The 27,774-nt window shown below is 25.3% G+C and overlaps 1 protein-coding gene across 1 annotated transcript in view; it reads left to right on the top strand.

Annotated features, from left to right (window-relative positions):
* Positions 1–10,365, top strand: part of LOC129613045 (uncharacterized) — a 155,657-nt gene extending 145,292 nt beyond the window's left edge. Inside the window, exon 3 of the mRNA XM_055526939.1 lies at positions 10,128–10,365. Coding sequence (XP_055382914.1) covers positions 10,128–10,244 — 117 coding nt within the window. The 3' untranslated portion in view covers positions 10,245–10,365. The remainder of the gene's footprint in view (positions 1–10,127) is intronic.
* The last annotated feature ends 17,409 nt before the right edge of the window (positions 10,366–27,774 follow it).

The following is a 27,774-nucleotide window of genomic DNA, read 5'->3' as shown; positions in this document are numbered from 1 at the left end:
TTGCATTTGATCATACAGTTTGCAAGTGTGCACGCTTTAATATAAACCTATGGAATACAAATGAGCAATCAAACAGTTGGAAAACTAAAGAATGCATATCTGCCAGAGCTCTTACTGATTTAGAGAGATATTCACAGAGTTGAGCACCTACTATTTAAAAAATAAAAAAATAAAATGTTTTAAATTAAAAATAAGAAATTAAATCAATATTTTAGATTTTTTTTTTTTTATTTTAAATTTTTAACAATTTTTTAATATTTTCATTTATTTTTTCTAATTTTTCATAATTTATGAAATATAATTTTTGAGTATTGCAAATATTTGGAAATAATTTTGAAATATTGAACTTTTTTTTAAAAATATTAAAAAAAAAAGTGTAACTTTAATACTTTTAAAATAATTTAAATTGAAATTAAATATGCAACTAATGTGATATTAGTATTGATTATTAAAAATATATAAAATATACTTATATATGGGGTACAAATTGTTAAGGGATCTCTAAACCATTGAAATACGGGCAATATTTGATATTTTTGGAAAATTTTTGTTACAATTTCATGTTTGGATGTTGTATTTTGTCATAAAATTTTCAAGGAATCACGTTTGCTACTTTTTCTTTATATTGATTATAGAAGGCTGACGTGAAGGAAACTACATTAGCATTCGAATTTGAATACTAAATTTCGTCCAAATTAATTTCACGAAAATAACACATAAACAAGCAGAGCAACAGACAGACCCTGCTGAAATCTACAGAGAGAATTTATTTTCAATGTAAACAAAATGCAAAATGAACATCTTTGGCAAAAATAAAAAGATTATAGCAAGATTATTGTAGTTGTTGATAATGTGAGTTCCAGAATATTTTATGTTTTACTTGGAAATTATAAGGTGTAAATTTCTTATTGCTTTTCTAATTGTTTTCTACGTACTCTTTATTATCATGCGTAAAATGATAATTGATTAAAGAAATTTTTATTAACTAATTAGTATTTCTCATTTAAAATTCTCATTTCATGAGAAAAATTTCAAAAAATGCAATTTTATAATTTCTTGGGACTAAATTTTTAAGCATATTGAAATACTATAGCGGGAGGGAAAAATATTATTTTATTCTTAAAAATTTTTTGTTACAAAACTATAAGAAAATTTTAAGGATACGTATAATCCTTCAACTTGAAATATTTCAAAATTTCAATTGAAAATAGAATTTTTACATACACACATAAACACATATATTTGAACATGTATTTAATTTGTAATATGTAAGTATAAAGGAAATCAGTAAGAAAACCATTTTAAATATTTTATGAAGCTAAAAAATCTTATTTATTGTTAAATAGAGTTCAGTCCAAATATACACACAGTAAATTTAAATATAAAAATTCCGTATGTTTCTGTGGACTTAAGGTACATGTAAATACATTTGAATGTTACAGAGTGGAACTCAATTTCAATAATTTGGTCAACTGAGCCCTAAATAATAAAATAGTGAAGAGGTTTTTTTCTTATATTTTCTTGAAAAAAAAAATAGAGAAACAAAATACAATATCAAGTTCATCACAATGAAAAATTTTTATTACATTTTTTAAATTACATAATATTATGTTTGTATGTAGGTATAAGAACCAAAAAAAAAAAAATAAAATTTATTTACATATACCCAAAATATACTTGCACTGAAAAGAAAATAGAAGTTGGTAGAAAATCGTTTGTTTCTCATATATGAAGGTATTTGTGCACCTTTTAATTGGTTTTCTAAAAGGTTATGATATTCCTAGAAGAATCGAATTCAAACTTCCGGCATTTTATTAACCACTGGTCAATTTTGAATAATGAACACATTTAATTTGATTTTCAGTTGATTTTTCTGTTAATTACATTAAAATTCTCTGGCTTATTGGCTCTTGAACTTTTCAAAACTTTAATTATTCCCAAGAACTATACTATATCGAGTTGAACCTAATTAAAATTGGAAAATTAAATTGATGTTTTCTAAATTTTCCAATAACTTCTACTTTATATAATTCTTTGCATAACAAAAACATGACGTTATTTCTTAAAAGTACTTATGAATGGATAGACAATTCATGTATTACACGAAATATGTAAAATTTAAAGTACACAAAGAAGTTAAAGCCAAGAACAAAAACAAAATATTTTGGACAACAAAGAGAGAAAATAAGAGTAGAAATGTACAAAAAGGACGACATTGCATATAAAATGTTCAAGGCAAAGATTAAAAATAAAAGTTGAAGAAGAAAAAAAATTTGATGAAAACTACAAGGAAGCACATACATACAAGTATAAAGAAATAAAACATATAATAAGAAAGAATGACTAAAATTCACATTAAAATGGCATTCCAGCGTAAAAACATAAATAAAATAAAAAATTGTTCAAGTATGTTCAATTACAAACCTACGCACATATTGTACACGTGCTTACATATATTACATACATATGTATCCAAATATAGGAAAATTCATAGTACTTACATAGTTGTAAACTACCCTTTAAATTAAAGAAATTCCATTTTTTGTTTTTTTTTTTTTCTACCACATGTCTGTGTTTTCTTTTTGACAAGGATTGCAAGATCTTTGGAAAAAAAAATCAAAAGACACAACTCTTTGATATTTTCAAAAGTTTTCTAGAAGAACATGAAGTTCATTTTTCAAACAGCACATTTTTCATATTAAACAGGAAATTGCTCTTTGAAAAGGCAATCGTTTTGTAGAACAATTTTAAAAGTAACTGTTTTGCGGTCCATCATGCTGTGTTGTTGTTTATTATTGGTAATTTGAATTTCTACCGAATAATTTTTATGTTACAACTTTGGCGCAAAAACAAGGCTTACTTTTGCAATTTTAAATTTGGTTCCATGTCGTTTTTTCTTGTATTGGCTCGCATTTGAGCCTTCTTTAAAATTTTGCAATTTCACGAATTTTTTATTTAAAATTTGGGGTCATATAATTTGTTAAGATTGCGGGAGAGTGCAGTGAGAGTGATAGAGAGAGTATGCATCTTCTTGGAGATTGTTGTGCTCTCGAAGTGTGGTGCTCTCTGGTAGTATTTTCCAGAGAAGGGAAATACTGGGGGACGTTACCCTCGCGGCAGTATTTCACAAGTTGCTTGAGTACATCAGGGCAGTGGATCTCCGGCAGGTTTTGTTGGGTCAAGCGCCGTACTCAAGGAGAAGAGAAAGATGACCATCGAATTTTTTCACCTAATTTATCATATAAGTGATAAATTTATAAAAAAAAGGACAGACGAACGAGAACATCCCGTTAAACAAAAATAAAAAATTTAATTTTTTACTGATTTTTTACATTCTCAAAAATTAAAAACATGAGGAAAGTATAAACGACTTTTAGAAAATCTGGTATACTTGTGAGGGAGAAAATATTGCAGGGGAAAAAACCGTATATATATAAAAGTAAAATTGTTTTTTTTTTTTTTTGAAAATGTTACAGCTTTTTGAAAAAGAAAACAAAAAAATTGTAATAAAAAAAGACAAAATATGGAGGCAAAATATGTTTTATTTGTTCGACAGTCTGTTTATTTAGAAAATTTACATAAACAATATTTGTTATACACACATATAGTATATAACAATATATGTTACATAATATAAACAGGGAAAATAAAAAATAATTTTTTTTTTGTGTGTTTGCATAAATTGTTGCTATTGTTATTTTTATTGTTATTCCGACTTTTTATTTTTTGTTTTTTGTTTTCCACATTATAATATTCCACTTTTAAATCAAAAATCACTCGTTTATTTAAAAAAAAAAAATAAAGAAGCAAAAAACAGTAAAACAAAGCGTTCTCAATAAAATATAAAAGGACAAAATGAAAATGAATTTTTTTTTTATTTATTTTATTAAACATAATGCTAATACAACCGTGAAAAAGGATACAAGTCTTTATATACGTTTATAAAGTATAAGCAGACAACTTAATGTTATAAGTTATGTACACCGTTATGTATGTACATACATAATAAATATACATTCATACATAATGTAAATAGGTATTCATATATGTAAAATTATAATGACCATATTAAATTTAAATTTCACAGCTGTGCTTTATAAGAAAACAGAAAAAAAAATGAAAAACTGAATTGAAATATTTTAACATAAATTTAATAAAGTTCAGAAATATAAGAATATTAAGGGCATTTAAGGAAAGGCAACAAAACAAAAAATAAATAAATTCAAATGGAAAAACATAAAAATTATATTGTAAGAATTTTTTATATTTTCTCAAGAAAATGTTTTATGACCGAAAGGTGACGCTTTTTGGTATTATACACACAATCTCATTTTAATATTAACCATTTTTTGTTTTTTATTATATAAAATATAAATAAAATTACTTACCTATTTTTAACAGTAAAATATTAAATTGAGTAAAACCATAGATCCTCTATAGTTTATATACATATAAAATCTTATTATTCGTTTTCAGTCCATGGGTATAATGTGTAACATTGGGATGTAAATTTAGATAAGTTGTAAGTTAGAATAACTGCGTATACCAATTCTTTTCATGAATTTACAAAACATATTCTGTAAAAATTCGAAATATTAATAAATTTATAAATAAATACATGCTTTTAGAAAAAAAATTTTATCTTACTTTATTCAGAAACCTCGGTTCCTTAGAGCTCTTTGTTCCTCATAGACCTCGGTTCCTGAGTATGATTTATTAAAACCATTTTGGTTGCTTTTATTTTTTTTTTAATAAATTATTGTTTATAAAAATCACAAATGAACTCATTTTTTATGATCTAGCCTTCAAAATAATATTGAATGACTTTTCAAGTGCTTAATTTACAAATTGAATAGCATTCCAATTGCAGTAATTTTATTGCTACAATTTATTAATTTCGTTCATAAATTCGTGATAGAAAAATAATCCTTAATAATTCTTTCAGAACTTCGAAATCAATTATTTCAATTTTCATTGAATATTCTGTGGTAGTGTGGAATAATGCGCAAATTTTGTTGCAATAATTCAAATTTGCTGCCCGTCTCTCTAGAATTTCTGAAAATCGAGTTAACATTTTCGTTAATTTACTCTTGCTCAAAGCATTTAAAGATTGAGTTGTGCCATATCAAACTGGATTTTCATTATTTTTAGAATTATGCTATATTGTATTATATAATTTATTGGTTTGTGTTATAAAATTTAAGATTTACGAACTAATAACCGAATTCTTGTGTTCTAAATTTTTCATAAGATCATTATCTCACTTCCTGCTGTGAGACTTCTAAATAACTTTTTAAATTAAATGAAATTAATATTGTACGAATTGTAATACACTCAAACCGTTCAGTACTCCATTTCCACTAGTTTATAGTGAGTAAAACTAGTGAGACACATAATGAGCTTCTAAATGAATGTATGTACATGATATATATAACGTGTGCTCTTAAATCAAACATTACAAAAACCTGGGTTTCATACACCTTTATAACGTTTTACCAGATCTAAAATAGAATCTTGTTTTTATAAAATAATTGCGACGCAGAGAACTACTGAATTTTTAAAAACTAAATTGAATTTTTCATATTAAATAATTTTTTTTTGTTTTGTTTTATTTTTTTTTTTTTGGAATTTTATGTGATTTATTAAGTTATAAGCCGTGTTAAAATAGTAATAGTTTTTATAAATTAATTCCATAGAAAGCAATATAAGAAAGAGAAAGAAGAAAGAGAAGGAGAATGTCACACTTCACTGATTTAATTTGTTTTCTTTTTTCTCTTTCTTTCTTTGGCTCTTTTTTTTTGCTATGATGTTAGAAAAAATGAGCGTTTTGCAATTTATTTATTTTTGTTATTTTTATCCCGGCCCCCTTCTCAACAATTTGTTTCTCTCTTTTATTTTATTTTTTTTTATTACTCTCATTTTGTTATTTTTTTTTGTTTTCTTGTCATTGACGTTCACCCACAATCAAGCAATCATCCACTTAAAGGATTTATTTCAACATTTTTTACTGTTATGTTTTACTGTTATTTCTCTTCTTTTTTTTTATTATTTTTTCTTGTGTATAAAGAGTTTTTCCGATTTCTTGATTTTCTTTAAATAAAAAAAATGTTTTTTTTTTAATTTTTTTGTTATTTTTAAATTTTTTTTATTCTCATTTTAATTTTATTTTTTTTTTTTATTTCTTCGCATCAAAAACGTTTTAGACATATAGTTTAATCGAAGAGAAACGATAGCAATATCTTTCAGAAACAATTTTTACTTCAATTGGTTTTTCGTTTTTTTTACAGTGTTTTTGTTTTTGTTATTGTGTTGTTGTTATTTTATTTTACGATATTTACGTACATTCGTCTTGTATGTACTTATATATCACATGAAAAATATTTTATCCTGTCGATACTTCAGTTTTTTTTGCTTCTTGTCCTTTTTGTTTTTTATTCCAAATTCCATAGTAATCGATTGGTATTAGATAACTTAAAAAGTTCAAGAATCACTTAAGAAGAGTAAGGATTATATGTACAGAAAAAAAAGAGTAGCAGTAGATTATTTTAAAAAAGCAAAAAAAAAAAACACATGTATATATACATTGTATCTTGTATATTGAGTAAGAAAGAGAAAATAAATAAATTGGAGTAATAGTGGTAGTTGTAACTTGGGTAAAAATGGGAGAGGGTTGGAGGGGTGGGGGAAAACAAAGTTGATTTGGCTGATTATATTTATGCTAAGAGAGTTGGTAAGAAGAAAATAATAAAAAAATTAAAAACGAAAAACGCAAATTGAAAATAAAAGGAAGTGAAAAGTAAAGAAAAAGGATTTAAAAGGAATATACAAAAACCAAAACAAAAAAAATTGTGAAAATTAAATGTTTATTTTAGAAAAGTAAGTCAAGAAAACAAAAACAAAAGAAAAACAAACAAAACAGAAGGGAAGCTCCCAAAGTACTGAAAATTTCAGTTTCAAAAAAAAAAAAACATCAAAAGATTTTAAAATTAGCAGATTATAAACCCTTTTTTTTATTTTCCTTTTATGGTTTCATGGTTTGTTTGTATGTTAATTTCAAAGTAAAATTCACTGATGTATGCATGTATTAAAAAAAAAAAATAAAAGTTAAAAAGTTTTCAAATTTTAAAATTTAATTTTCCATTAAAATTGTGTTCATTTTACTATTCCAATTTCTTATTTAAACTTATTCAAACATTTTTACTGTTCTTTTAACTATTTTACTATTTTTTTTTCGGATGAGTACCTATATAGGTATACTATTTTGTTTTTTTTTTTCCAGTGTCTTTCTATTATTCTAAGGAATTTAGGTTTTAAAACTTTTAATACTCAAACTTATTTAACTTAGTTATAGTTTAATACAAATCTTGATTTTAAAAATTTATTTTGAGTCAAAAAAAAATTTAAAACTTATGTTTATTTGGGTGTGCATACAATATCATTCATACAGAATGTGTGTCTTTACTATGTACATATTACAGTAAGAAAATATTTTCATTTAAAAAATTAATATTTTTACGTTTATATAGTGTTGCAAACTAAGGGCAAAATAATAGCAATTGCAAGTATAAAATGGCAATAAAGCTATCTAGCAATAACTGTGAAAACAGAACCAAAGCGGTGGGCGACAATGGCGAACGATTTTCGTTGTTAAACCAGAATAAGAGCGGAACGAAAAAATCAATTCAACAGTATTTTGTATATAATGTCACATAAACACATGAAAAAAGATAATGCCAAAAAAAAACCACATGCGGTAAAGTAAAAATTTAGGCCGGCGGTGAAAATTCGGGACTGTAATTTCGTTTAATTCTCGATAGTCCCATTTAAGTATGCGTATTTTATATAAATTTTGAAATTTCGCAAGGGAAAATCGCTCTTGTTTTGTTTTCAACTTAAATCGGTCGATTCTAATAAAATACTCGTATCAAAGTTGCAATATTAAATTATTCGAGATCTCCGTATTCAAATCTATACTTACTGTATTTCAACAAAATTTAATTGGATTCAGAAGATTTTCTATGAATCCAATTTTCAATTCTATCAATTCCTAAATCATAGTATGATTTTCTAAAAATCATACTATGATTTAGGAAATCTGGTTTAGTCGTTTTAACACATCGTGTCGATGTTTTTTAAAATATTAAAAAAAATTTACCAAAAATATTAAATGAAACAAAAAGTAATCTCAACTCTACAAATTTAGTTTTAGTCGAAATTTCGTCATTTTTAAAAATGAGACTTAAAATTGTTTTACTCGGAGCTTGAAATCCTGTTAATCCTGAAGTTAAACCAGAGAGTTGAATTTAAAATGTATAAAGGTGAAGGCAATCTGTTTTGTTCTCGATACATTTGCTATGTTATTTTTCTTCACTTTTTTGTCAAGAATAATTCTTTGCTTATTACTCTTAAAGGATATTCATTTTAGGAATGGTAAGTGCAACGGGTCCACCACACACAACTAGTACATATTTGTCGTTTTGCTCCTATTACCCCGTGAACATTAAGCCGGGTCATTTGTGTGATACTCATTACTTTTTTGCAATTTTATGCGAAAATTTTCTAAGAAAAAAAAAAAGGACTGTGTGAACAACACTAAACAGCCTTCCCTAGTAAATTTTTGATCTAGCACATTTTTTATTTTGTACGAAAACAAAAACGGCTGCATCTTCAATTTACAAAGAATATAGAATGTCAGAAAAAAATATTTAAAAACTTTTTCAATTTCTTGAACTAAATTTGTATGTTTTTTCAATGAAATTGTTTGAAAAACACTTTTTAAAAACTTATTCTTCACATTTGTAACAAAAAAAAAAAAAACATTTTTTTTTTTATTTTCTCAAGTAAAACTTTAAATAATCCACGGAATTTTCATTGTTCGCAACTGGAATTTTTCTTTTTTAAACTTTTTACAACAAGAATATAAGAGAAAAGAAGAGAATTGGCATGAAAGTCTTTATTACGAATAAAAATATTTTTCATTCTTCGGTCCGCCAGATAAAAAATAAAAAAAGTTTAACCAATAAAAAAAAAAGAGTGAGGAAGGCGAAAAAAGTTTTTGATATGTGATTGATTTTGTAACAATCAAACCTTAAAAGAATTTTTAAAATTGAAAACTTTTATATTCTCTTTTTTCAGCAAGGATCAAAATACTTGTATACTTATCATAATATAGACCTACACATAATATAACACCAACACACATTATTGAATTTGTGAGTATGAGAGAAAAAAAAAGTTGTTAAAAAAGTTTTATAAACACGTAACGTGAACAGATCAAGTGATAATTAAAATGTTGATAATGTTAGAATTTTTGATAAAAGTTGTCATTGCTATCAATGAATCTATCAGACTGAATTAGAAAAAAAAAGTTAAAATTTAGACTATTAAGTAAAATGATATATGTAATAATAAAGAAGCCGATTTAAATGAACAAATCAACTCTAAATGCAATAGAGTGAAAGTTTGAAATGTTTTGAAATGACTAAAATGATTTAAATCCGAGAATAAAAGTATTAAAAACTTCTGTTAAAAGTTAAAAATGCAAATTAAAGCCAATTTACAAATGAACCTTTATTGGAAATTGTGTTAAATTGAATACAGTCCTAATTGCGGCTATATAAAACAACGTCTACAATCGAACTCCACTTGCTTTATAAGAGAACTAATCAAACTAATTCACTTGCACTACGAAAAATAATCGAACTTAAAATGGTCCATTTATTAAAAATTTATTCACAAATATGAGAAATAGCTGCGCAATACATTCTTCTTATTCACGTCATCCATCAAACATTAACGTTATTCATAAATCAAACAACAATTTTCATTGGCTTAAAGTTATTTGAATGTTTTGGTCATACTTCAACTCTCAGAAATTTTAAAATGGTTTGTGTTATTCGAAAATTCCAATATATTATAGGAACAGAAAAATCGTATTGTAAAAGCTCTTACTGTTTATGACCACTGCTTCTCGTTTTAAGACTAAATTAAAGTTCGTGCCTCATTTATACCCGAACAATTCCAAATTTTAATTTTATATCGAAATTATTTCATACAAAATAAGTTGAAATCTTTTCCGAATATAATATTAAAAAAATTTAATAAACATTTTTTTTTTTTATTTTCAGATACTTGATGCTAGTTACCACAGTAGTCCATCATTACAAACTTCAGCTATGATAGCTGTTTTTTCATTACTTTTAGTTCTAGTCGTTTTAATATCATCTTTATTTGTATGGAAGTAAGTAATTTTTATTAGAAATTTTTACTATAAAAATAACCATTTAAAATGTTTATTAATATTAAAATACGAGCGATCCAGTACTCTTCTATTGGGTAATTTCGAAACACTTTAATTTAAAGAACAATTTAAAGAACACAAGAGTGATAAATGAAAATATTTTCATCTCAACTATAATGTGGAAGAAGTTAAAAGAAAACGAACTGATAATCAATTTTATGATTAAAAATTTTAAATAGCTCTTTGCTTGAGCCTTTTCAGCAGTCTTTCTTCATTATTTTTAAAAATTACTGTAAATTTAATTTGCACCTCTTTTTTTTTTTAATTTTTCTTAAAAATTTGTCTCATAAATTTTATTGTGATTATACAACAAAAACAAAAAAAAAATATGGCAATCTAAAATAAAATTTTAATTTTCGAGTTTTCAAAACCAATCTGTCAAAAACAAATAACAAATTACATTGCGTTTTATATGTACGCAACAAAAATTCCACTGTCTGCGCTCTCAAAGAAGCAAATAAGGCGAGAAAAGATATTCGAAATTGCATTCAATTGAGAAATGTTTGTTTAAAAAAAATAAGTTAAGTAAATTCTGTAAAGTCTAGAAATTTTAAATTATTTTTGTTTTTTTTTTTTTTACAAAATTTACCTCCCAACCCAAACCAAACTTACATATTGCAAAATAAAATAAGGGGCATTTTTATGTATGAAATAAAAATTAACGAAAAAAAAATTAAATTGCAAATAATAAAAGTTGTGAAATGTAGCAACTCCACACGCAGAATATGACAAACATGTGTGAAGAGAATTTGCTTTTTAATTTATTTACGCGTGATTTACAAAAACTTGCGATCATTGAAGGGAATGGTTAAGTAAAAAAACAAAAACGGAAAAGTGAATGAGATTCGCGACGTCTTTGAAAAGAAATTCCTCAAATTTTTGTTTTTTTTTTTTTTCGTTGTCATTTTTGTGTTGTTGTCAGTTTTTTGGGCAATTTACAAAATGTTAACGCAGCGGTGATCATGTCAATTAAAATAAGAATTTTATTCTTTCCCGTTTATTTTGTTTGTTTTGCAATTTATTTCATACAGAAAATTTATTGCAAGCGATTGTAATAAAAATTATTTGTGGTTGGTTTTTTTTTTATTCACATAAAAAGCACTTACAAAAAAAAAAAAATGCCTTACGTTGTTTTGTATGAGGCGCTTCGAATTCATACTTTATTTTTTAACCTATATAACCTTTCAATAAAAAAATAGTTTTTTTTTTTCATATTTATCTTATTGATTTATGAATTATAATTTTCGCGTATAAATTGTGAAAATTTTAAAATTTTGTATTTCAATATATTTTAAATTTTAATATGGTAATAAATATTAAGTACATGTGTGTATGTATATACATTATGTATATGTACGTAAGTGAACACTGAAATTATTAATGAAAACATTTATTGTTTTACTTTATTATGAAGTTGCTGGAAATCATAGCTTTGACTTCCAGAAATTCAGTTATGTTTACGGTATATCAATTCCGTATATCACATTTATGTATTTTCGAAAAATGTGATTTTGCGAGGTAATTTCGCTCAAAAATTTAAAAACTCGGTAAGCTCGGTTCGGGATTTTAAGTGCCGATTATCATAGATTGGACAAAGAAGTATATTTTGTTGATATTATTGTTTTACTAATATCATATTACACAATTCTAAGGGTTCCTTCCAAGTATATTAAATACTGTGGTTGAAATTTCTAAATTAAAATAAATTACAGAATATTGTTAAAAGAAAAACCCCCTTTAAGGAAATTAATTGTTGCATTTTCGAAAATCTAATTTTTCTTTTTTCTTATTTAAATACTTAAAAAAATTTCCCCCTATTTTATATAAAAGAATTTACACATTATATTTATAATGAAAAGTTTAAATTCACTAAAATCGTAAGCGTTTCCTACATTAAACGAAAATGTATAGATGTTTAATGTTGGTACCGAAATAATAAAACAGTGAAAAACAAATTATTCCATTGCATTCACATTAAGTCATTAAATATAATAAGAATAAAATGAAAACATCAGAGAAAAAAGGGGGCGTCGACAACGCCATACTATTCGTCATGGGAATTTTTGTTTTTATTTCAAATTTCGATTAAAAAATAAAAAAAAAAAACAAAAGAATAGCAACCAACGATCATGAAAATATTTTGTTTCTGGAAAAAAAATCAAAGTCGTCAAGAATAGAACAAAAAACAAAGAATGATTTTTTTTCGCGTTAAATATACATACATTTGATCTATGTATAAATATGTTTGTTTAGTATAAAGTAAAATTTGCAAATTTCGGTTGCCATTTAATTATCAGTCTTGCCAAACACTTATTTTAAATAATTATTTATAGCAAGATTACCAATCGATGCGCAGAAAATTATAGTTGCATATAAAAATTTATTTTCAAATTAAAAATCTTGAAACCTAAATGCTTGAAATATATTGAAATTCCGAAAATCTTGTAAAGTTTCTGAATTGTTTACTGATTCATTACATACTGACTGCTTTATTAATTAATGATATTAACTTCAATAAAATACCAAGGTCGGCAACTGATAGGATCCATTTTAGAGGAACGAATTATGAGTTATTGAATGAGAGGCTTAGGTTAGAAAGCTGGATTGATGTATTTTGTGGACGTGATCCGAATGTAGCGTTTGAGGCATTTAACCAAATTTTGAACGGGCATGTGGATTTCTGTTCGGAATTTGTTAGTAAATCTAATAGATTTACACCATTGAAACCCTGGATGAATGATAGGTTACTGAAGGATATTGATTTTAAACATAAATTAGCTAAAAAATGTGCAAGATTTCCAAATAATCCTACTTTAAAAGCAAGGTATAAGAAAATTTGTAAAAAAGTGAGACGTAATGCGAAAAAAGTGAAGGATTGTTATTATATGTCGGAACTTAATAGGGTTAAAGGTAATACACGAAAGGAGTGGAATATTGTTAACAGTTCTTTAAATCGTTGTAAATTTGACAGTGTTCCTATTTCTTCTTTGAATTTGGATGGTGTTATTGTGAGTGATAAAGAAGTAATTGCGAATGAATTCAATAGCAAATTTTCTGACGTGAATAATTTATTGTCAGGTTTCAATTCGCTGGGATGTGTTGATGGTTTTTGCGATTTGGTTGATGATATTCATCAAGTTAGCAGCTGTTATTTTGAGCCGATTTCTTCATTTGAGCTTTACAAGATAATAGTAAGTGAGCTAGATAACTCCAGTACTAATTTATTGCTGAAGAAAATCGCTTTAAATATAGTTGACACTCTTTCTTTTATCTTTAATTGGTGTATAGATGATGGTATATTCCCTGATTTGCTAAAATTAGCTGATGTTGTTCCATTATTTAAAAAGGGTGATAGATATAATATAGATAATTACAGGCCAATTTCAAAGCTGCCCCCGTTGTCTAAGGTTATTGAAAAATTGATCAAAAAAAGAATGTTAAAATTTTTGGATCGGAATAAATTTTTTAGTGATATTCAGTACGGGTTTAGAAGTGAACTGTCTACAGAGGATGCTTTATTGAATTTTTGTTCGAGAATTTACGGGGGTCTAAACAGTGGTACTAAAAATGCTGCTCTTTTTATAGATATCAAAAAGGCCTTTGACACTGTAGATCATGAAATTCTGCTCGATAAACTATATAAGGCAGGTTTTAGAGGTAATGTATTTTATCTTTTTAAATCTTATTTAAGTGGTAGAAAACAAAAAGTTGTTATAGATAATTGTGTTTTTAGCGATTTCAAAGATATTCTTGTAGGAGTACCTCAGGGCTCAGTCCTTGGTCCTATTCTTTTTTTAGTATTTTTCAATTCTCTGTTGTTTCAGAAATTTAGAGGTCGTCTAACTGCTTTTGCAGATGACGTTGGTTGCTCGTATAGTAATCTTTCGTTGTTTGAAGTTGTATGTGATATAAGTTATGACTTGGCATTGCTTAGAAATTGGCTTTCTTTCCATAAGCTTTTATTAAGTGATAAAACAAGGCTACTATTTTTTAACCTGGGTGGATCGGTGCCGTTGATTGATAATTTATATTATCATTGTTCGGATTGTAACAAATTCAATTTATGTGCATATAGGGAGAATTCGATACCTTACGATAATTCCAGCAACTGTAACCCGGCTTGTTTTAAACTAGAATGTGTCGATTCTTTTAAGTATTTGGGTCTTACATTGAATGCGAGGTTTGATTGGTCTGAGCACACAAGGTTGTTGAAACACTATTTTAGTACAGTGGTAAGGCAGTTTTACTATCTGAAACAGTTTGCCACAAAAAAACTTTTAACATCTATTTACTACGCCTTGTTTCATTCCAAGCTTCAATATGGGATCGTGAACTGGGGTGGAACCCATAATTGTCTTCTGCAGCCACTTTTGACGCAACAAAAATGTGTAATTAGATTAATTCTGAATAAAAATCGTAGAGTTAGCAGTTTTGATCTTTTTAGGAGTTTGAAAATTCTTCCACTAAAGCACCTTTATTGTTTTAAAGTTCTTAAGGAATTTTTTAGGAAAAGTGGTTACTTAAATTATAGATACTGTTCGATTCATAATCTTAGAATTAACAATAGAAGGCTAGCTTTTGTTCCTCCACATAGAGTTCAGCATTTTTTAGGCTCTTTTGCATCAATAGCTCCACGGCTGTATAATGCTTTGCCGCAGTGCATTCGAGGCTTGTGTTTCGGTTCCAAACTATTAAGGGAGATAAAATCATGGCTTTTTGGTTTCAATCATATTGAAATAAGGAGTTTGTTTGTAATTACTACTTAATTTCGCATTTACGAATATCAACTTGTTTTAGTTTCGCTTTTTTCTTTTCTTTTTTCAAAATACTTAAAAATTTTTTTCTTTCCTTTTACATTTATTAACATTTTTTTTTTTTTTTAGTTTAATTTACTCTTTTCTAATTTTTATTTTTTTTTTTAATAGAGTAACCCCACTCTAATTTTTAATTAGTACACTTCGTCGGCTGAGAAATAAAACAGTGTATAAAAAAAGGTATAGTTTTGAGTAAATCGCGTTTGAAGTTTTTTGCAAAATGAAAATGAAGTTTCGAATCTAAAATCTTCCGGTTGTCATCTTTGACTATCCTGAAAAGTTATGTTAAACATTTTTGGGGGAATAAATAGTTTATTTGCATAAATTTGATTGAATAAATTTTTGTAGATCTTAGAAAATTAGAGGTTTGAAATTTCTTGGTACTTCTTACACTATTTTATTTTTGGTAGAAATTGTATGAAGAAAGTTATACACTGTTTCATTTTAATTTTTTTGTATGGTATACACCATTTCATTTTTATTTATACGTTATTTTATTTTGTAAAAAATTAATATAATTTGAGAAACAAAATTAACATTACATACTTTAACTCAACGTATGAAAATATAAACAGGTATTTTTATCGATATTAATGTAACATGAAAAGTCGTAAACAAAAATAAGTAATATTAACAAAAAAGATAATTCAAATGTACATTATTTCTACTTGGAATTTTGAAACTTAGTTTTAAAAATTAATTATAGCTCTTCAATCTCGTCTTGTGAATAGCTTGGTTCGTTTAATTTAGATAAATTATTTTTAGATGAGGCTTTTTCTGCCAAGTTATGATAAAATGCTACTAAATGTTTCTAACTAAGATTGATTGATCATGTTTTCATATTGCGCACATGAAACGAGTTATTAAATTTTGTATTAAAGATTCTTTTATAAGTATGCTAGCCAACTTTTATGTGTATTTTATAATGCTTAAGTTAAGCTTTTTTGCAAACGGTTTTACCATACAATGTATAACAAGGCGTAAAATTTTTTCGAGACATTCGCGGTCGTTTTCTTGTATATACTTTGTGTGTGAAAGTATGTTTTAGAAATAATCTTTTCTTTCCATAATCACCCAGCTTTCAATATGAATTATTACTATTAATTCTTGCATCTTAAGGAAATTTTTCAACGCAATTGTGTTGGCAGTTGCAAATTCCGTTGTAACGTTCTTTTGCTTTGAATTCTTTCTTTTTTAATTTTTTTTATTGCTTTTTTACATTTTCACTTAGATTAGTACTTTATAAAATTTTTTCGAGTAGTGTTTCCGGTGATGTAGATGTAATGGTTTCATTATCAAACGTTTAGTCTATAAAACATTCTGTAAGTTTTTCTGGTTCCGCTTCACCCGTTTCAGATGCTGAACTCTTGCTAGGCTCATAATTGTCATCAGAGCCAGAAGAAAAGTCTGTAATAGAATTTTCTGGTGACTTCTCGAAAAACGTTACCACTTCTTCATCATTAAAAAATTTTGCCTTAAATTATTAATTATTTGCTTCACTTATTAAAAAAGTTATAACTTTAAGTTCTGTACTGATCAACAAAATCCAACAGAATACTTATTTGTTAAAAATATTTGTCTTATACATGAAGATGCATATAGAATTAAACAAAATTAAACAAGTATAATGTACATATGTACGTTTGTTTTGTACGCTGTTTTATTGCATTGTTTGCCAGGGAAGACGATTCAAAATTCAAAATTAAAGTAGTGTATAAGACAATATGAAACAGTGTATCAAATTCTTACACCGTTTTACTTTTCAGTTTATTGCAAAAATTTTTTTTATTAAAATTTAAAAAGCGTGTAAAAGTAACATACACTTTTTTATTTGGTATTGAAATTAACAACTGAATGATAAATTTTCTACCAAAATAGTGTAAGAATTCATTACGTTATTTTAAATTTTGTAAAAAGTTACGGTTTGGCAATAAAACAAAGTAAACGCATTTTACGCTATTTTGTTATTAATTAGTTTCTAAAAATGCTTTATACAATATTTTCGTTTTTATTTAAAAAGTATGTTAGAATGAAAAGCTAGAGAAATATAAAGTAACTCAACTTATAGAATCGACTATGGAGAATCCAATGGTGATAAAATCGGATAACGACGTATAAATGTTATACGCTGTTTTCTTTCTCAGCCGACGACTTGTAGTTTTAATTAACCGCATTCGCAACTGCAATACTATAATTGCATTGAATGCATTGATTAGTTTTTATTCAATGTTCTTTTTGTTTTGAGAGACACTATATGAGGTACATTATTTATTTTTAATTAATGAAATTATACATTATTTTATTGGTTTTAATGAAAATTTGAATGAAAAAGTAATTTGAAATTTTTTTGTATATTGAATTTATTTAATCTTAATTTTTAGTATTACTTTTATAAGTTAATTTGTAATAGTTTTATAATTTTTCATCTATTATTGTTATGTAATATTGTTACACTGTTAATGAATTTGAATAAAAAACTGAATTGAATTGAATTGAATATTGTGTAAAAAAAATATTATTGGCATTGCAATTAATATTGGGCGGTACAATAACCTTCCGAATGTAATACCGTTGGTGTGTTTTGTTTTAAAAAAAAAAATATGTAGTGTGAGCGTATTTGTCATAGCAATGTGAGTGAATTGTTTAAGCGTATTTGGCATAGCTTTGATATTAGCAAAGAAAAAATCATACCTAGCTATTTACTTATTATACTTATTAAGAAATTATTTCAAATTTTATATTTTTCGTATTAATTGTAGATTAATAGAAGAAAAAAATTAATATCTTTAATATGTACGGTAAAATTTTTGAGTTTTAGCAACAACTCACAAAAATTGAGCACGAAAATAAAATGATATTGACATTTATCAGTATGAGTGGCATTTCAAGTGAATATTAAATTACTCATACAATAATATTAGCGCGAATAGCCGAATTCGGTTTTAGACTTAAACGATCTAATGTTATTCTCCTTATTTTGCATAATTTTAAAGCCACAATATTATTTTGAGAATTTTTGAAATTATATAGAATCTTACATTTTTACTTAGATGATACACAGATTAATCATTTTAAGTTGACTTATGCAAAATGACTTTAAATTAGAGAAAACATAAAATATGTATGTATGTCAAAAATTTGATTTTATCTCACAAAATATTCCATTTATTTGGTAATTCAAAAAGCTTTTTCATTTTTTTGTATCATGTAGAGTGTGAATTCTTAAATGCCTATCAGAAAAAATAACAATGATAACGAAATTTGGGTATACCTTCGAAAGTACCAAAACATCAAAATTTTAACAGTGTCCTGTCATTAAAATCTCCATTTAATAAAAAATTGTACAAGAGTTCTCACAACAAGAAATAAATTTAAAAAAAAATTTAAGCAACAAACTACAATAATTCAGAAATTCTTTTCCTATGTAATATATGTGCGTATGTAGGTATGTACAATACAAAGTCTTTAATAACTTCGACTGTCAAACTAAATTTTAAAAACATTCATAATATTTGCGAAACCAAAAGAATAATATTAAAGTATAAAGAAGCAAAAATCGAGGAAAATACGAAAAAAAAAAATCTGGTTTTGTTTTTTTTTATTTTGGCAACAGCTTCAATATTTAAACACATAAAACAAATCATATGCACATTTGTACACACACATATATTATAAAACATATTTATATTTAGAGAAGCGTGTATCATTCCTAAAGAATTGAAGCATGACGTATTTTTTTTTATGATACTAGCAGTCAGAAAAAAATGTAATTATGTTGTGTGTATAAAATAGGTTTGTTATTTTAGTTATTGCTGTTGTTGTTGTTTGGGTTGGATTCTGACTGAATCTGAATTGTTTTTTGCTCTTTTTTCGCCTTCTTTATCTTTTTTTATTATTTTTGTGTATGTTTTTTGTTTTTCATTTTCTCGCTTTGTGCTTAACGTTTGATGATGAGACGCCCATTTTGGACAGATTTCAAGAAAATAAATAAAACGCTTTAATGAAAATTTTTATATTATTTTTTATTTTGAAGTTTTTGACGAACATATAAAATTGCTATTAAAAATTATTGTTATTTTATCTGGCTCTTAGGGGTGAACAGCATAATCTTTCAAGTAAATGATAATTTTAGATTTATGTAATTTTTTTTTTTTTGAAATGTTTTTATTTTCACATATTTTTTTTTGTTTTTTTTTTTGTAGATTTTTAAACAAAATTACATGCATAAATACGAAGCATGAGACCGAGTGCCTTGTCGTAAATTAATAATAAAAGAGTCACACAAATGAAACGGAAAGAAAAAATTTTCCTTTTAATATTTTATAATTTTTTTTTGGTAAATGTTTGTATGTACTTAAAATTTAGTTTATTATTAAAAGCGTTTTAAGATTACAATCTGTAATAATATTTTAAAAAAATTTAAGTTTTGTGTATTTTATGGGCAATGAAATTGATATCATTTGATAGCAATCAGAAAATATTTTTCACCAGTCCAATTATTTTTTTTTGCTGAATTTTAAACAGCATATATAAAAATGCTTAAGATATCTAATTCGACGCTATAATGCAGTTGACAAATTGTTACTTAAAATAAGAATTTTTGCCTACTTCCCTCCTCTAGACTGCATAGCTACTCAAAGTTCTAAAAATAATATTTTTTTGTATCAAAACCAAAATTATTTTTCAAATTCTGTAAACGCCAGCATAGTAGTAGCAACCTTCTTCTATCGCTGCATACCATATTTGAATTTAAAAAAATACAAAATAGCCGTTAGAGTTTAACGTTATCTAAAATCCGTTTTTTCCAAATTTTGATATTGTTTTTCTCCTAGATAGCAACTTGAAATTTTAGCAGTCTTCTAGACAGCAGTCTGAAATTTAGCAGCTGTTAGATACATACTAATGGTTAATTTCGTTAACCATTAGTATGTATTTTGGTAAAAATAATGTTTTTTCCTAACCCCCTCTCAAGTTATAGTTTTTCAAAATTTGTGAAACTAAAATTTTCGGTACCTTTCTAACGGGAAAACTAACGGGAAATTCTACGCCATCACAAAATTATGTTAACAGTTTTTTGATTTTTTTTTTGTTTATCCTAAATGTATGCAATTTTTTGAGATATTTAACTCTATAAATGAAAGTATGTAATTGTACAAAATAATGTTTGAATTGTTTTTAAAAGCAAAATTTTCACTTGTTGAAGGGGAAAGTGCTATTATACAAGCCATTGGTTTGACCCAATTTTATGTAGTTCGATTTCAATGTGACCAAAATATTTTAAATTCCGTGCTGAAAACAGAACCAAAATATATAGAAAAACAATTTATTTCAAATTTGGATATTACCTAGTTAGCATTTAAAATTTTGTGACAATAAATTACCGATAGACTTATTAATGCTCTGATTAACTTTTAATTTAGTATAGTATTAATAAGAGTCTATCATTCATTTCTAAAATTGCCGCCTGTAATCTTTGTTCAGGAAACCTTTCAGGCAAATCCAAAAGAAACGACGTATAAAAAAATCATGATTGTCACTATGTAATATGGAAAATAAATAAAGTTTTTTAATTAAATTTTAATTTTTTTATCCTCTACACTCTTCTCTATATTTTTTTTCTACCGAAATCAAATAACACTATAATTAAAATTTTCACTTTTATTACGTAAATTAAAAAAGTTACCATTATTTTGTATAATCAGTTTATCGCAATATAACAATACTTAAAAAGTATTTAGTGGCCTTGGTAATTCAATTTATAATAATTTTATTCAAATTAAAACTTATTCTAAAGGCAATTAACATGCTTGCCAAAAACTTCTTTATGCGATGATTTTATTCTCAAATTACACCTATTTAAAAAAAACAAACAAACAAACAAAAAAAGAAAAACTTTGATAGATCTTTAAAATTAAAAATAATTAAACTTAAAAGAAAATTTTATTTACCTTATTAATATGAGAGTATAAGTATGTATGAATGTTGTTTATATATGTGTAGGTGGTATATTTAATGTCCCAGAATTAAGTAAATAAATTTTCATTCAATAAAAATAAAAGTTTCTTTAGGAAAAAAAAAAAATTTTTTATGCCTATTTACATCGCTATAATAATTTTTTATTATCTATACACAAACACTATAATTCCCAATATGTATTCAACATTCATTATACCTTTCTCTTTCCTTTATAATATTCTTTTGTTTTATTTCTACAAACAGTACTACACTACTGAGTATTTATACACTATACATATGTAATACTTGTATATAAAAATTTTCTCAATTAACTTTATTTAAGAGCTTGTGTTCTGTCTGTTCTGATTTTTTCCCAATTAATTTGACACGCTCTTTCTCTTCTTATTTTTATGCTTTTCCTCAATTTCTCTTTATTGAATTATCAAAAAGAATAAACAAATAATAAAGAAATTCCTAAAGTTTAGTGAATTTTTTTTTACTTTTCTTACAATAGTACATTGTTAGTAATGTTAGTATATTTACGATCATATTATATAACTACATTACGTACGTTCTTATATTTATGCAATCAGATCAGAATTAGATAATAATAATGTGAATTGAAGACCTTAAATTTTTTGTATATAATAGAGGAAGCTTCTTTGATCATCTTTAGATGAACACAAAAATAATGAGAATCTTTAACAACATATTAAAATTTAATTCCATGTAATTTTTGCAAAAGATATTTCCAATTATGTACATACGAAATTAAAACTATATGAGTTGTCCATCACAGGTAGATTTTCACCCAACATTGGGACGACGGGATTGTTATTATTGTATTTTTAAAGAATCAACAAAATTTTATTACAATATATTCGAATTCAATTAAATTCCAAGAACTGACATATTTTACTTCCTCATTTACAGAAATTTTTGACAGTAATTTGTCAAATATTAAAAATTTGCCGGTCAAAAGCTTAATTTTTTCTGTTTGTATTGTAAATTGTAAATTTTTTTACACGTTGACTACCAGTTTATATTTAGTTAAATTTGTATCACCAATGAGCTCAATTTAGATTCTCTAACCAATGATAACCTACGTGTTAAATTTGTTTTTAGAAGATTTTACTATTATACAATTATTTTCAGAAATTTGGGTTTGTTTTTCACAATAAAAACTTTAATTTGTTGAATTCTACAAAAAAATTCAATGACTTCTCTGTTGTTGGTGTTTTAAGTAAGCAGAACTAAGCGAAATTATATTTGTGTCAAATTTTAAACTATAAATGTGACATTAATTATTTTTGAATAATTGCTAAATGCTTTAATGAAAATGATGAACAAATTTCAGAATAAAAGCTCCTGTATGATTCCTTTTACAGTGTAAGATTTATAAACTGGTTTAGATATACGCTAAAATAACTCATTTTAACGAAATGAAATTACTTATTGGCGAGGATTCAGATTCGTATACAGCTGTAAACGCTCGCTACGTGTGACAACAAAATAAAAACTTTTACTCTGACATTTTTCGGTATAACATCTACTAACAAAAATTTCACGAATGTTTTGAGTTCCAAAAATATCCTATACGGCTGTGTACTCTTTCTCTTTAATTTTATCCTACTAGGATTGTCTTCTTCTTTTTGTATATTGGGAGTGCCATTCTTCTTTTTTGCCATACTTTTAAGAAGTTTGACGTACCCTTCACTTATGTATATAGTTTTGTTTTATCTGTTTGGCTTGAGTGAACGATGTATTTGCGAAATTCTTCTTTCTTTTTTTTGTTCTTTTATGATTCTGTCTAACGGATGGTTGATTTCAAACTTCAATATTCCTTTTTTGTATAAAAACCATTATAAATTAATTTTTTATAAACTTTAAGAAGGATTTCGGTCTAAGAAAAAAAAAGACTGGTGGGGGGATGGTTGAATAACGGAATATAAGTTTTTTTCCTATGTATAAAATGTTCTTTTTTTTTTGTTCTCTCTTTGAATTCCTGTTGTTTCTTATTGTGTTATTATATTTTTAAATCCCGATTAATTAAAATTAATAAAGGATGACAATAATTATTTGTTCATTTTCTTTTTAATCATTACTCGAAATTTTCTTTGAAGATATAATTTTTAACGATCTAAAAAATAAATTAGTATGATAATTAAGTGGAACAAAATGGAAGTTTCTGGTCCTTATTTGATTTCTAAGATTGCTAAGAGAAGTGAGAGGAAAAAGTATTGTTAAAAAGAAACTTTTTTCTTTTTGTTAATTCTTTCATGTTATTAAGGATATCAATGCAGGAACAGTGAACCTTAATCTATACAACAAGAGTTCCGAAACTAAAATGAACAGAGTGAAATTTTGAATTTTTAAATTTAAATTTCATAGTGTAGGGTATTTCTGACTGAGGTGGTTTCAATGACTTCTATGAATATAAGAAGTAGAGAAAACTTTTTTTTTGGAAATTCCGTGCAAACTAAGGAAACAATAATGGCTCTTTGGCCAAAGGGGGATGTCGAGGCAAGAACGTGAGATTTTCTGGGATTGAGCAAGAATAATTTTCGTATTTCGGTTAGTTTTTGATGATTAACTGCAGGGACGGAGTCTGCCTGTCGTAGATGACGGAACGCAGGAGTTGCGCAAAATGTACTGTAGGGATTCGATCGATGAGAAGAGCTCTGTGGCACACCTGTGACTGACCTGTTGAATTTCATTAAGCGATTTGGATGCAAAAAGTAGGACGAGTGCCGATAAGCCTATTAAAGACATATAGTAGGAGAGATCACTTTACCTAAGTCACTAGCTAAGTAACTAATTTTAATTATAAAATAGTAAAGCCATATATAAAGGCAAACTCTATATAATTGTAAACGATTTTTCAATTTTAAACTTCATTCGTGTATGTAATTGCGATTACCTAAAAAATCTGCATTTTTCGAATTTTACAATCGAGCCATAAAAATTTGCAATATTCTTATGTTGAAAATGTCTGTATTCAAAAAAAAGATGAAAAGTTTAAAAATGATGACGTCGGTGATTTTATGAAAGTATTTTTTTTTCCTTGCTAACAACTACACGCAGTTACATTAACATAATATATAAGCATTAAAAATATATACTTACATCTGTATATACAATTACTTTGTATGTAAGCAATATTTTTATATAGACGCAAGATATCGTTAATAAATTCTATAATATTTAATTAAACCTATCCAATATAAAGTAAAGAACATTAAAATTTTGATTATTATTCCTTTTTTTTAATGTATAATGATTGAATTTCAGTTCTATATACTTATACATACCTATTATTTATATACGAGTATATATAGAAGACTATAATATAATAGTACAAATCCAATTATTTCGCTTGATATATAAGCGATATTCATACTTAGGGCAGAAAAAAATAATTAGATATTTAATTAAAAGTAAATATTACTTAAAATAAAGAAGACAAACAGAAGGAAAAAGGAAAGTTTTTTTTTAAATTGTTATTCCAAAAATAAGCAAATTTTTCTTAATTTTTTTTTATATTTTAATTGTTATACTTCTACTTACCATTACCAGAATGGTTTGCAGTGAGGCTATTTGTGCATGTATACTTAATTTATAATGAAAATAATTTTAGAAATACTGCAAATTAATAATTTTATATGTTATATATAAAATAGTTATTTTCGTACAAAATAATGGGCAATTACAAACATTTTGCTATTTAATTTGCTTAATTTAAAATCAAAAATTAACTTTGAATAAAAAATACGAGTAATTTACATATTAAAGGGGCGAGGAAGTAATTTTAGATTAGGTAATCGATTTATGGTACTAAAATAATCTCATTTAAAATATACCGTATGTTATACAACTAACTGTTATAATTATTTTATAACAGTTATAAACAGTTGTTTGTATATAATGTATTATTCAACTGAGTGTTATATAATTATTTTGTTTGCTCAAATATATAAAATTTGATCAAGTAAATTAAGTACTGTTTACTGTATAACAAATTAATTTATGTCACGGTATAACTTCCGTTTGCAAGTATATTCGACTAAATACTTAGCGCTACATACTAAGCGAAAATGTTTAATTAATTTTCAATTCGGATCTAAAATTTGAATTTAGTTATTTTAATTGAAAATATCACTAGTTCATAGAACAAAAATACTTCACTATCATCTTTTAAAGTGTAGGACTGATTGTAGAGTGTCGACTCCAATTTAATAAAAACAAGCAAACCTGTTCTAAAATCGTCATAAAACTCAATTAGTCAGTACTTTAATTGCAAAAGGGCTCTAAAGTGTTTAAAAAAGTTTTCGAAAATGAGTCTAGCTAAATATTGTATAGCATTAAGTTTTATTAAAGGAGAAAATTAAAATATAAGAAAGAAGAATTTCTGAGAAAATAATTCTACACTGAATTACAATTAATTAACGCATGATTAAAAAATTATTACATATGGATAATAACACTTCAAACGTATAACACAATAAGTGTATAACATTTAATAGTGCGTCTAACAATAATATACAGAAATAATATAGGTTTTCCATATGAATCCTTGAAAATATGAAATGCTTAACATTTAAATTAATAGGTTAATTTTTAATTGTGCTTAATATAATTTTATTTACAAATATTAAAAGAACTGTAAAATATTAATTCATCTGGTAAAATATTAATTCAACATACAAATTGAAAAAAAAAAAAAAATTAAGTACATTTTTATTAAACTTAATTAAAATCATCGTTTAATATTAAAATACTTTGTGTTTTCTCGAGTTTATTATTCAACATTAAAATATTGTTCACAATACTAAATTATACTTTATATTAAACTATAATATTTTATATAATATTTTCTAAAGTAATAGTTGTCATAATATATACTTATAATATGTACAAATAACAATTAATATACGATATAACTAACAAGGATTCCATTAAAATAATAATCATTTTTAATATTAAATAATTTATGATGTTTATACCATAAGTCCTTTTTAAATGCACATTAAGATTTCTTAAGTTATATTCATTTCATTTCTCATATTGTATGTATACTCGTATATCCACTCTCTCCTTCACCATTTGTGATATTTTATTATAAAAGTGTGTTTATTTTCAACAACAAAAACAACAGTCTTTTAATATGATATTTAATAAATTTTTATTATATATTTCATGTTTTCGCAAAAAAGATAACAACCTACTCATACAATCGTATATTCTTATATAAAAATGGTGTGTATGTATATATATTATATTATATTTAAAGATATTGGAATTTTTTAATTTGAATTTTCAAAAATTGCTGCTAATAAACGCATTATCAAAGGAATCAAAATATGACACAGGTGTCGAATATTTTTTTTTGTCTCTCTTTTTGTATTTTTTATATTCTCTTGCTTTCTTTTATAATACTTTTGTGGTTTTTAAATTATAAATACACATATTATTATATAGTTAATGTAAATGTAAGTTATATACACGTATATGAGTTTATAAGTATAAGAAAAATCCTTGAATATTTACATCACGTCTTATATTATAAATGCTCATGTCCTTATGGTACACGAAAAATTAAGTTTCATTTTTGGATATCATTATATTGTATAATATATAAGTATATAGATATATTAATATATATGTTATTATAATTGTAACTCATGTTATATAAGATTCTGAATGATGCTTTAATGTAATTTACTGCTTTAATTAAAGATATGCGATGGCAATACCAAATATAATATAAACATGGCAGTAATATTAAACTTATAAGTAAAATAGCAACAGATCCTTTACTTGTTTTTCCGCCTTTTCTTATTTTATTTTGTTTGTTTGTATATATACATTTTATATGTATAATTTCATTCGTTTTATTTAGAAATGACTGTGTTTACAATATATGTATAGAGGTATATAGTATATGTTTATATATAAGAATATTATATAATGATGGAAAGAAAACAAAATGCTAATATTTAAAAACATAAAAAGAACACCACATACTTACGCATAAAATAATTTCATAAAGTATTAAAAAAGGACGGCAATTTTTGGTGTTCCTTTAAAAATTTTCATTGTTATTAATTTATGACTTTGTTTTTATATGATTTTTGTTTTTTTTTTATTATTATTTCACTTGGGTTTTTCTTTTATTATCTAATTTTTAACACTGAAATATAAAATTTGAGTATGTATAAATAGGATTGGAAAACATTTGAAATTTATTTTGTTTTATTAAATTGAAATTTTCATAATTAAACGCTATTAAAGTTTTTCCAAACTTTTAAAATTTGTTGAAAAAATGTGTGTGCCTGTAAAATATCTGAAGTTCAGAGAATACACCTGCTTATTAGATAGCTGCGTTTGCAATAGGTCTATTGTTGAATTTATAGTGGAATATCACCAAATTATCACCATATTGATGGGGGAATTTGGTATAATTCGATCTTAAGTTGACATTTCGATTTTAATTTTTCGAAATCATATTAAGCTTTTCAGTTTTAAATTTTAATCGGAAATTAATTCTAATTTCAGAAACTGTAGTGTTTTTGAATTTAAGCAGGTTACCTTTTAATTCATTACACTTTACAAATTTTCTTCAAATTCGTAAAAATAAACAATTAAAACCTAGCACCTTATATAGTTAAAATTTCAATCAGAATAATTCTATGAAACAGTTATTGT

This window comes from Condylostylus longicornis, unplaced genomic scaffold (genome assembly GCF_029603195.1).
Source record: "Condylostylus longicornis isolate FDR11 unplaced genomic scaffold, ASM2960319v2 ptg000080l, whole genome shotgun sequence".
NCBI lineage: Eukaryota > Metazoa > Arthropoda > Insecta > Diptera > Dolichopodidae > Condylostylus > Condylostylus longicornis.
Note: the sequence above shows the minus strand (reverse complement) of the source record. Positions and strands in the feature narration are given on the sequence as shown.